This window comes from Entelurus aequoreus, linkage group LG01 (genome assembly GCF_033978785.1).
Source record: "Entelurus aequoreus isolate RoL-2023_Sb linkage group LG01, RoL_Eaeq_v1.1, whole genome shotgun sequence".
NCBI lineage: Eukaryota > Metazoa > Chordata > Actinopteri > Syngnathiformes > Syngnathidae > Entelurus > Entelurus aequoreus.
In genome coordinates, this window is record NC_084731.1 from 48,692,227 (window position 1) to 48,704,355 (window position 12,129).

The 12,129-nt window shown below is 42.7% G+C and overlaps 2 protein-coding genes across 6 annotated transcripts in view; both read left to right on the top strand.

Annotated features, from left to right (window-relative positions):
• LOC133653962 (protein polybromo-1-like) overlaps positions 1-12,129 on the top strand; it is a 123,095-nt gene that overhangs the window by 22,050 nt on the left and 88,916 nt on the right. The window lies entirely within an intron of this gene.
• Positions 1,370-6,222, top strand: LOC133653990 (uncharacterized protein K02A2.6-like). The gene has a single exon (XM_062053888.1). The coding sequence runs from the start codon at positions 1,786-1,788 to the stop codon at positions 5,761-5,763; it is 3,978 nt and encodes a 1,325-aa protein (XP_061909872.1). The 5' UTR covers positions 1,370-1,785; the 3' UTR covers positions 5,764-6,222.

Below are 12,129 nucleotides of genomic sequence, written 5' to 3' on the forward strand. Positions count from 1 at the left end.
CAGTCAAGCTCTCAGTCTGCTTCAGGCTGAGTGGAAACACAAAAAATATAGGATAAAGTATTGTTTTCATATAATCGTCGCGTTTGCATTGTCACACCAATGTGCGACATGTAGTTACATAAAGGCTGTTTAAAACAGCTTTTTTTATGCAGAGTGTGGATTGGGGCAGCACAATTAATCGACACAAAACCGACATTGAGGTTTTAATTAGTACGATAAACAAATCGCAAGAGGCAGAGTTTTTATTTTTCTCCGCCGTCACCGGCATTTGAGTGACAATGTTTTAGAATTTTTCATTTTCTACAAAAATATGTCCAGAGAAAAACTAAGATTGTTTTAAATATTTATCTGAGCGCACAAACAACATCAGATTATAGAGGAGAAAGGGTTTTCGCTGCTGCAGAAAAGAAGAGAAGAGAGAAACCACTACACAAACATTTAAACTACAATTGTGGTTTAAATAGGAGATTACTGAAATATACATTTTGTCATTACATTCCACCCTTTTTGGTCACATTATAGATATATTTGACCAACACAATACATTTTCAAGAGACAGTAAAAACATCCATACTGTTACATTAGAAGGGTCCATCAATTACCATTGGAAAATGTTGTTTTTTAATTTTTTGAGCTGTCAGTAAGTGTTTGGACAGAACAAAAATAGCACAAACCTGTTTACATTTGATATTCCCCATACAGAGGGCAGCACGGTGGTATAAGGTTTAGTGCGTGTGCGTCACAATAAGAAGGTCCTGGGTTCATAGCAACCTGAAATGTGCTTGATGACGCGCAGACATAAAGTCCTGCCACATGGGACAACATAGCAGCCTCAAAAAACAAAGATGGCCACAGCTGATATTAGTGCGATTAATACTGTGGCGACAAAACAAGCATCCCCCGCCCCCATATAATATACAGTATTTATCTGTCGTGAGTATTTATAATGTTTGTTTCTGTTGTTGTTTGGGAATGGATGTAGCGTTTCGTTCACGTGTGGGTTGACATTCGAACCACAGCAAGGGAAACATGCTGATGAATGAGATGCACTGTCTGATGAGCAGGAGTGCACACATTGGACACCTGATAATAAGCCAAGAGATCCAAGGGTGAGTTTGACGGTCATGGTCAGACATGTTGAACAGGGGGCGTGGATTTTCCTCAAGAAGGTCACCAGAAAGTGGGCAACTAGATGGATGTTTCAGCCATAGGTGTGTGTTTGCCCATGTGGCTTGGCTCTTCTATGACCTATTAAAGCGTTCATCTATGGCAGGGTTGTCCAAAGTGTGGCCCGGGGGCCATTTGCGGCCTGCAGCTAATTGTTTACCGGCCCGCCACACATTCTGGAAATGCTATTGCAAAAATGAAAAAAAAAAACTGTTATGTATTTGGAGCTACTAGGGCTGCCGTAGTTGTGAGGGACGCGGGGAATTATGGGTAATGTTGTCATCACAATACTATACTCCTGGAGAGCGGGAACACGGCTGTATGTTCGGAGTAGTAAGCTACAATAAAAGGTTAACGATCTATCTGTGCCTGCTGCATCATTGTTATAGGAAGACATAACAAAAGTGGCGACGAGGACGAGTGAACCGACGCGTGTTGTCAGTGTTAAGAAGAGGAGAAGTTTTCCTTGTCTCACGGGAGCCCCGAGCTAACGCTAATGCTAGCGCAGGTGTCCGCCGGCATTCCGACTATTCCTGCTGAGAGAAGAGGGGACCGGAGACCAGCGACACCGACCAAAGTCAAAAACGGAGCGCCATTAGCGGTAAGACGACCAGTAAGATGGCTGGAGTTATCGGCTCGATTGGCCCCTTTGATGAGAATGTCGAGCAATGGAGCTCATACACGGAGCGCTTTGACTATTTTGTCGCAGCAAATGGAATTGATGATGGCAAGATCGTACCTACTTTTCTGAGTGTGATCGGCCCGAAGACATTTACCCTGCTTCGGAGCATCCTACAGCCAGAGAAACCAGGGAGTAAAACGTATAAAAACATTGTGGACATTTTGACCAAACATTTCTCCCCCAAACCTCTGGTAATCGCCGAAAGATTCAGATTTCACCGGCGACATCAGGAAGAGGGTGAGTCTGTCACCATGTTCATGGCAGCTTTACGTAAACTGGCCGAACACTGTGAGTTTGGTGACACACTGAGTGATGCGTTAAGAGACAGGCTTGTATGTGGACTGGCAAATGAAGCAGCACAAAAAAGATTGCTTACAGAAAGTGATCTGACTCTTGAAAAGGCCATTAATGTAAGTGTGTCTATGGAAATGGCATCTAGAGAAGCACAGCAGCTGCATGTGAAAGTGCACAAACTCAGCATCAACCAAGATGTGCAAGGGCCATGCTTTCGCTGTGGTAAATCTGGCCATCTTGCATCTGCATGTTGGTGCAAGGATATGGATTGCCATAAATGTGGGAAAAGAGGCCATGTGGAGCGGGCGTGCAGATATAAAAAGAGCAAAGAGGATGGCTCAAAGACTGGAAATAAAGTGAAAAGTGCACATTACAAGAAGAAAAGACAGGTTCACACAGTCAAATATGAAAAGGAGAGTAACAGTGATTCTTCTGAGGAGGACATGTCTACCACAGTGAATACAATACGGGTAATGAATGTGGGTGAGAGCTCGGATGGTTTCTGGGCCAAAGCCAAGTTGGAAGGACATTCCATAAAGATGCAAATAGACACTGGATCGAGGGCATCATTAGTGTCTTATAAAATCTACAGGAAACACATGAGACATCTCCCTCTACGTCCTGCAGACACTGTTTTCAGAGCATACACTGGACACACGGTGCACATGAAAGGAATGACCGATGTACTGGTGCAGTGTAACGATCAGACTGTGAGACTTCCAGTCTACATCACCCAGGGAGACTACGCCGCCATAATGGGTCGGGTGTGGTTAAAGGCGATCCATCTCAACTGGCAAGAGGTGAGAAAAATGTCAGACAGTTCTACACAGCTTCAGATGATACTGGAAAAGCATAAAGAGGTCTTTCGTGATGAACTGGGCTGCATGGAAAATATTACAGTAAAGCTACATGTCAAACCTGACACTAAACCTGTGTTTTTGAGAGCGAGACCAGTGCCGTACGCCATCAGATCAAAGGTGGAAACTGATTTGGATGCTTTGGTCAAAAATGGAGTCTTGGAGCCTGTAACGACTAGTGAGTGGGCTACACCCATCGTTCCAGTGCAAAAGAAAAATGGTGGAATCCGGACATGTGGAGACTTTAAGGTGACAGTCAACCCTGCCTTAATAGCAGAACAGTACCCACTTCCCCTGATCGATGACTTATTTGCTGGGCTGAGTGGAGGTCAAAAGTTCAGCAAAATAGATCTCAATCAGGCGTACCTGCAGATGCAGGTGGATGAACAGTCACGTGAGATGCTGACTATTAACACACACAAAGGGCTTTTCAGATACTGCAGACTGCCTTTTGGTATCACTTCTGCCCCGGCTCTGTTCCAGCGAGCTATGGACCAGATACTCTGTGGTCTAGCAGGAGTGCAGTGCTATTTGGATGACATCCTGTGTACAGGAGCAAATGATGAAGATCACCTGCATAACTTGGATGCTACACTTCAAAGATTGAGAGAGTATGGACTAAGAGTTCGCAAAGAAAAATGTGATTTCTTTCAATCATCTGTGGAATACCTTGGACATGTGATTGATGCTAAAGGACTTCATACAGCACCATCCAAAATCACAGCCATCGTGGAGGCACCTCCACCTCAAAACATCAGCCAGCTGCGATCCTTTTTAGGATTATTGAACTATTACGGACGTTTTATTCCTAATCTAGCATCACTGCTACAGCCACTGCATGAGTTGTTACGCCAGGACAAGACATGGAAATGGACAGCCAGCTGTCAGGAGGCTTTTGAGAAAGCCAAGGGGGCGTTAACCACATCAGAGGTGCTGACTCACTTCAACCCATCACTCCAAATTCAGCTAGCTTGTGATGCATCCCCATATGGAGTGGGGGCAGTGTTATCTCACATACTGCCAAATGGTGAGGAAAAACCGATCGCTTTCGCCTCCAGAACGTTGAACAAGGCAGAGTCCAACTATGCTCAAATAGAAAGAGAGGCACTGAGCATTGTTTTCGGGGTGAGGAAATTCCACCAGTATTTATATGGGAGGAAGTTCACTCTCCTAACGGACCATCGACCTCTCACGACCATCCTGGGACCACACACTGGGATACCATCTCTCGCTGCATCAAGACTGCAGAGGTGGGCTCTGCTGCTATCTGCTCACGCTTACGACATCAAATATCGTAAGTCAGACTCCCATTGCAACGCTGACGGGTTATCCAGACTTCCTCTTCCAGTCACAAAGCCCGATTCAAAAACGGAGGACATTTTTTACTTTAGAGAGGTGGAAAAGGCACCTGTTTCAGCAGTGCAGATCAAAAAAGTGACTCGCAACGACCCAGAGCTGTCAGAGGTCATGGACATTGTTGTTAAAGGTCGACCTGCTGGTGACACTGTGCGCCTGAAACCTTATATGGGAAGGAGGTTGGAGCTTTCTGTCCAGTCGGGATGCCTGCTATGGGGGAGGCGAGTGATCATTCCACTGTCACTTCGAGAAAAAATGTTGCAACAGCTTCATGCAGGACATAGTGGAATAGTCAAGATGAAAGAAATAGCGAGAAGCTATTTTTGGTGGCCAGGCATGGACAAACAAATCGAGGAAATGGCTACGTCTTGTTCAGCTTGCCACAAAACCAGAAATAACCCACCATTAGCTCCCCTGCATCCGTGGGAATATCCCCAAGAACCATGGCAGCGGGTCCACATTGACTTCGCAGGGCCAGTGGAAGACAGAATGTTTCTGGTTGCTATTGACGCACACAGCAAATGGCCTGAGGTGGCGATAATGAGATCTACCACCACAGAAAGGACCATCGAAAGGCTAGGAGAGATGTTCTGTCGGTTTGGATCTCCGGTTCAGTTAGTCTCTGACAACGGACCTCAGCTGGTGTCGCATGAAATGTCTGCATTTCTACAAGCAAATGGAGTGCAGCATGTCACCTCAGCTCCTTACCATCCTGCCACAAATGGCCTTGCTGAAAGGTTCGTTCAGACTCTGAAACGTGCACTGAAAGCATCACAAGGACAAGGAACATTACACCAAAGACTACATACTTTTCTGCTGAACTACAGAAACACTCCTCACAGCACTACAAAGGCATCTCCTGCAAGCCTAATGTTCAAGAGAGACCTGCGTACGACCTTCGACCTGTTGAAGCCCTCAGCAGTAAAAGACACAGTTCGAGGCCAACAGGAAAAACAGATACAACGCAGGGAACGACAGGCGAAGAACAGAGTCTTCACAGCAGGCGAGACTGTGTTAGCGAGGAACTACAGTGGAGAACCTAAATGGGTTCCTGCTACTATCCTTGCTCAGACTGGACCAGTCTCCTACTCCGTTCAGACAGGTGACAGTGTCTGGAGGAGACATGCTGATCAGCTCCTGTCTGCGTCACCAGTGTCAGCAGAGCTGTCCTCGAAAGATCAGACAGATGCAGTGACCAACCCTTCAGTTCCTCTCCACACCCAAGTAAGACATCCAGTGCCAGATACATCTGTTCCAGCTGCAAGTGTGACTCCAGATGAGACTGAGACACATGTGCAGTTGAGCCCTAAAGACGGTTTTCCGTCAGTGGACAATAAGACTGATGCCCCTGCAGAGAGCAGGTATCCTAAAAGAGAGCGGCGACCCCCTATACGCTTGAGTCTTTAGAATAGTTAGCAACTATCCCAGACCATCAGGGGCAGAATAATCCCCTTGGGATCAGTTGAGGGATAGAGGCAGTCTACCCTCATCCCTGAGTTAGAGTTAAAACATATACCTGTTAGGTGTGGTTTAAAGAAAAAGATAAGGTTGTGACATTTAGTTGGTTGTGTTAAGTCACGTGTTGAGATAATCTTAGATACCAGAAATAAGTTGAATGTGTATGTTTACGTTCTTTGAAATAGTAGCTGATTATTTCTGTTGTTTTCTAAAAGGGACATCTGTTGTAAGAGGGGAGGAGATGTTATGTATTTGGAGCTACTAGGGCTGCCGTAGTTGTGAGGGACGCGGGGAATTATGGGTAATGTTGTCATCACAATACTATACTCCTGGAGAGCGGGAACACGGCTGTATGTTCGGAGTAGTAAGCTACAATAAAAGGTTAACGATCTATCTGTGCCTGCTGCATCATTGTTATAGGAAGACATAACAAAAACATTTAAAAAAGTGGAAGGAGGTGAAATCTAACTAGAAAAAGTTGCAATGTTGACACAAAGCTGCCATGCAGGCTGTTTTTTTTCTTTTGTCTATCTTTATTTTTTATTTTTTGCCATTGCTCAAAAAAAAAAAAAATCAATGTTATAATGAATTATTGACCTATTCAAAGCTCCAATTATTTCAAATATTTCACTTTGAAATGTATTATGTGGAAAATATTGCATATATTGTGTGGTTGCCATACAAAAACATCGTTTACTTTGACAAAAGAGCATAAAACAAACAAAATAATAGTTCAAACGTAAAATCGACAGATATATCTGAAGTTGGTCTCGTAACTTAAGTGTTGAAAATAAAAAAAAACTAATAAAAATGTATCACTTTGAGTGGGGCACCTTTTGGATCCCAAATATATTTAATGGAATTTTATTTATCTTTTCACTGTGATTACTCAAAAATAATAATGAATTAAAATCAATGGTGTCCTGCAGTATTGATATTTTTAAGGCTCTATTTACTTCACATCAAACATTGCTTTCTGAATGCTTTGGGCAGTGGGGGAAATACTGCATATTTCAGTTTTATTATGAAAAACAAAGTTGTCTTTGACAGAAAGGGCATAAAACCTTTTTTTTTTTTTTAAACTTTATATCAACCTGAAGTTTATATACTGTAGAGATTTACTGTAAGCGTTAAATTAAAAAAAAAAGATAATAATTTGACTTGTTTTTAACATTTCAATGACTTAGACCCTTTATGGTCCCCGGGAGCCCTAAAGGTAAAAAACAAACAAAATCCATATATTTTGTTATGGTTTGAAAATGAAAAATATCAAAATGGCCCACGCATGCTTTAATTTTTCCATGTGCGGCCCTCAGTGGAAAACGTTTGGACACCCCTGGGGCCGTACTTATCAAGCTTCTTAGAGTGCCATTTTACACTTAAGTCCTGAGAATTTGCGAAATTTAGTCCTACTCTCAAACTTAAGAATAAAAGCTTTTTATCAACGTTCTTAAGTCTAAGAATCACTCCTACTCTCCACGATATTTAAGAGACCTTCAGAGGTGTCTTAAGTGGTTAGGAGTTGCCAGCAGGGGATGGCACTGAGGCGAGAGAGACGTGCGCGAACATTCAGGGTGCGGAACGATGTTCTGGATTTGTTTGATGACGAGCAGCTGATCAAACGGTATCGTTTAGACAGAGCGGGTATTATTTTTGTCACAGATTTAATACTTTTCGATTCCATGTTGATTTCTGCATGTGGCTGCAGTGGGCTAGTATATATAGAGCCACCCACACCAGTTTCAAATTAGTTGCCTAATTAATGAATTGGAAAGAAAATGTTATGACAGTAGCGTATGTGTGTGGCCGTGAGGTGAGTGACGTCAGTGAGTGTGTGGGCGACAGAAGAGAGGGAGCGGTAGCGTGAGTGCCGGCGGGGACTAGTTTGTTTTGTATTATTTTGTAGTTTATTGTTAAAATATACACTCCCATTGTCCACTTAAATATTTCCAAGATATTTCTTTATTCTTAGACAACGGATTCCCTTCCGTGATTGGTAATTTCTATGGACACAGAAATGACGTCACCTAAAATTCCATTTACGGCACATAGTAATGTCGTAATTCAGCTCTGAGTGTGACACTTCAGATTCAGTCCTACACTTCGCTGAAAGTGTGAGTAAGACGCTTGATAACTAACTTTTAAGTGCAGCTTTCAGCGAAGAATTTATTTACTCTTAAGTCAACTCTTAGCAGACTTCTTAGGAGTAATTCTGAGAAGCTTGATAAATACGGCCCCTGATCTATGGCCTCGTAAACAGAGCACTCACGTCTGTTGTGTGCCAGCTAATAATGTATGCTAACAGACTAGTGTACTCAGTGGCTGTTGCAGCTGTTGTTGTTGATCAACACAGTTAATGTTGAAAACCCCAGTCTTTTGGTTGGTGATCCTTGCAGATAAACGCGTTGAGGGTGAGAACTCTTTGTAGGTACACCTGACACCCCGGGAAGGTAGTTTTTGTAGTTGTGGCGGTCGTTGTGATGAGTTGTGACACTTCAAGCAGGAATGAGCTGTCTGGCTGTCGGAGTGGCTTGCAGTGGGCGGCTTGGATCCATCTTGTAAATCTGTATTGGCATAATAAAAGAAACAAGGGTACGTGCCCCTTTCATACCCAAGGTAGGAAGGCTAACAATAATCAAGCGAAGGGCTCGCTTGGAAATGTTTAAGAGTAAGATTAAGATTTGCACCCTCAAGTGATTTAATCGATTTTTGTTCAAAAGCAATTAATGGAAACACAACCAGGAGCGCAATGATACTCAGGGTGATCTGTCCTGCATTCCAGACAGAAAAAGGGAGGAGTAATCCCACTCACCTTTTTAAGGAGGCCAGGGGGACCGCGGGGATTGAGAATTACTATACTATTAGCTATAAGACTAATGAAAAAATCTTCACACTATCTGTATCTGTCTACTATTAGCTTTAAGTCTGATGAAACAATTTAAACATTATTTTTAACCCTATACTGTTAGCTAGACTCATGATGCAACTACTATTAGCCATTAACTTTAACAATATGCAGTCACAGAACATGCAAAAATATAAATACATCTCGCGCCTGAAAGAGTGGCAGCAGATCACAGTAGCTCTTGAGACTTTCTTCATTTTTACTTTATTCCTGGTGTTTTCAACTTTTTCTTGTTTTTTTTGTATCACTTATCTTTTTCAATCAACCACTGATAATGGTTCTTGGACGTTTTTGTGTATTTACGTTACTTTTTTTTTTTTTTCCGTGCCGTTTTGTTTTTTATCTGTGCTCAATTGAGCGGCCAGTGTTCTGTCGAATTTATCAGCTCCCTCAAAAAAAGCTACCAGTTGCGTGACTTAATAGTGGGGTCTATTGAATTACGCAGCCAAGTAAAAAAAATGCAACTTTAGTTTTCGGCACGCCGATTTGGATATCAAATAACGCTCGAACTGTAGAATTGCAATTATTATCTTCTTCAATTAGTTTATGTTTTCAACAGGTTTACTTTTTAGCAACATAAATACGTTTCTAAAAGCCGATTTGTGAACTTCCTAACGCTGTATTTGTCTCCCTGCTTACTGTGGGTTAATATACAATTACCTCAAGCTGTAATTGTCTACAATATTAAAGGCCTACTGAAATGAAATTTTCTTATTTAAACGGGGATAGCAAGTCCATTCTATGTGTCATACTTGATCATTTCGCGATATTGCCATATTTTTTGTAGAAAGGATTTAGTAGAGAACATCACTAATAAAAAAGCCTTGCCTGTACCGGAAGTAGATTCAGACCGAGAAAGTGACGATAACCCCATTAATTTGAGCGAGGATGAAAGATTTGTGGATGAGGAAAGTGAGAGTGAAGGATTAGAGTGCAGTGCAGGACGCCAGGGTGTATCTTTTTTCGCTCTGACCGTAACTTAGGTACAAGGGCTCATTGGATTCCACACTTTCTCCTTTTTCTATTGTGGATCACAGATTTGTATTTTAAACCACCTCGGATACTATATCCTCTTGAAAATGAGAGTCGAGAACACGAAATGGACATTCACAGTGACTTTTATCTCCACGACAATCGGTCGGCGGCTAGCGTCGGATAGCGCGGCTGCTATCCAACTCAAAGTCCTCCTGGTTGTGTTGCTGTAGCCAGCCGCTAATACACCGATCCCACCTACAGCTTTCTTCTTTGCTGTCTCCATTGTTCATTAAACAAATTGCAAAAGACTCACCAACACAGATGTCCAGAATACTGTGTAATTTTTCGATGAAAACAGACGCTGTTTGTATTGGGACACAATAGTGTCCCAATACTTCTGTTCAATCCGTGACGTCACGTGCAAACGTCATCATACCGAGACGTTTTCAGCCGGATATTTCCCGGGAAATTTAAAATTTCACTTTATAAGTCAACCCGGCCGTATTGGCATGTGTTGCAGTGTTAATATTCCTGTTTAAATGGAGGTTAAAACAAGGATGTGCCTGTAGAAGACACAATGAATGCAATATAATTTAAGATGACTACTTACTTGTGGAGTATGTCTAGATGAGGAGTCTACACGAGGAGCTGCTGTTTTCGATGGGAATTTTTTGTTCAAAGAAAATAGTTTAAATATTTGCATTTGTGCGTATGTGCGCATATGCTCAGTAGCGATGGGTTGCCAAAATCGATAGAACGTCGGCCCTTTGTTTACACACGCGAGGAGCTGCTTGCGCTTTCCATGCCCCCAGCGCTTTGGGGAGCACAGTAAAAAGCGCCGGGGATGCCGTGCCGGTACAAGGATAAAGGAGCGGAGAAGGAAATTTAAGCCTGTGGTTCCCTCTGTCCTCATGGGGAACTTGTGGTCTTTGGCGAATAAAATGGACGAATTGTTCAGGCTCGTTCAAACTCAAAAAGAGTATGTTGTGCTTTGCGAAGACTTGGTTACACGTGGACACAGTGTGTCTTTACCCAGCTTTACAATCTCATGGGCGGATAGAAACACACTCATGAGCAGTAAGAAGAAAGGCGGTGGGATTGCCAACTTGGTGAACGAGAGGTGGTGTAATCCTGGACATATTACAGTAAAGGAGCGTGTTTGTATGCCGGACATAGAACTTTTGGCCGTGGGAATACGACCATATTATTTGCCAAGGGAGTTTACTTCTGTCATCTTCATCGGAGTGTACATACCTCCCTCTGGCAGACGAGGCTGCTGCGTGTAAAAGAATACACACCACTGTTGCTAGGCAACAGCCCAAACACCCTGAGGCCCTCGTTCTCACTTCTGGTGACTTTAATCATGTTACTTTGGACTCAGTCTTACCTACTTTCCACCAATGTGTGCACTGTGCAACACGGGACAATACAACCCTGGACCTACTGGATGCTAATTATAAAGATGCATACAGTGCCACTGCCCTGCCCCATCGGGAATGTCTGATCACAATATGGTGCTACTAACACCCCAGTATGTTCCTGCTGTGAGGAGGCTGCCTGTCTCAACAAAGTCTGTGCAGAAGTCGAGCCAAGAGGCATGTCTCGCTCTGCAGGACTGTTTTGAGACCACCAACTGGGACGTGCTCTGTGAGCCTCACGGAATGGACATTGACAGCATTACAGACTGCATTATCTTTTGTGAGGACTCTGTCATCCCTACAAAAACTGTCCACTGTTATCCAAACAACAAGCCCTGGATCACCAGCCGGCTAAAGCTGAATAAAAAGAAGCTAGCATTCAAATCTGGTGATAGGGACACATTGAAGAGGATACTGTGGCTGCTTAAAGTTAAGCTGCAGGAGGGGAAAGATGCCTACAGGAGGAAGCTGGAGGCCAAACACTAGCACAATAATACTCGGGATGTGTGGAAGGGCATTAAAATGATCACTGGCTTCTACACCAAAGCCAGGCAACAGAAAGAGGGTGCAGATTTAACTTTTCCATCCTTTGTAACTGAGCTAATGTGTATAGCAATTTCCCTTGTCGATTATTTAAGTGTGTCTAAGTCTACATACTTAAATTTGGTTGGTGTATTTTTTGTCGAAGTCAAATCTTAGTGTCAGCCCTTTTTGCTTCTCCTCAACTGTCTGGGTCCATTAAAGAAAAGACACACGCAGCCCTCACCTAGAAGCTATTAAGTAAAATAATTTTGGCTCTTTACTATTTTGCTTTATTTTCCTGGATATATGATGACTTAATTTGATGTTATGTTAAGTTACATAAAAATAACAGTAATGTCTAATCCACATAGCTTTTTAATAATAACACATTATTTTTAATTGTCTGTCATCACACTGTAGGAATATCGATAGTTTTCCTCCCATTTCTATTTATTCTTTACATGTTTGATGTACACATCGTGAATTTATACAGGA

Coding starts and splice junctions, on each gene's coding strand:
- LOC133653990 (XM_062053888.1), top strand. CDS start 1,786: ATGGCTGGAGTTATCGGCTCGATTGGCCCCTTTGATGAGAATGTCGAG.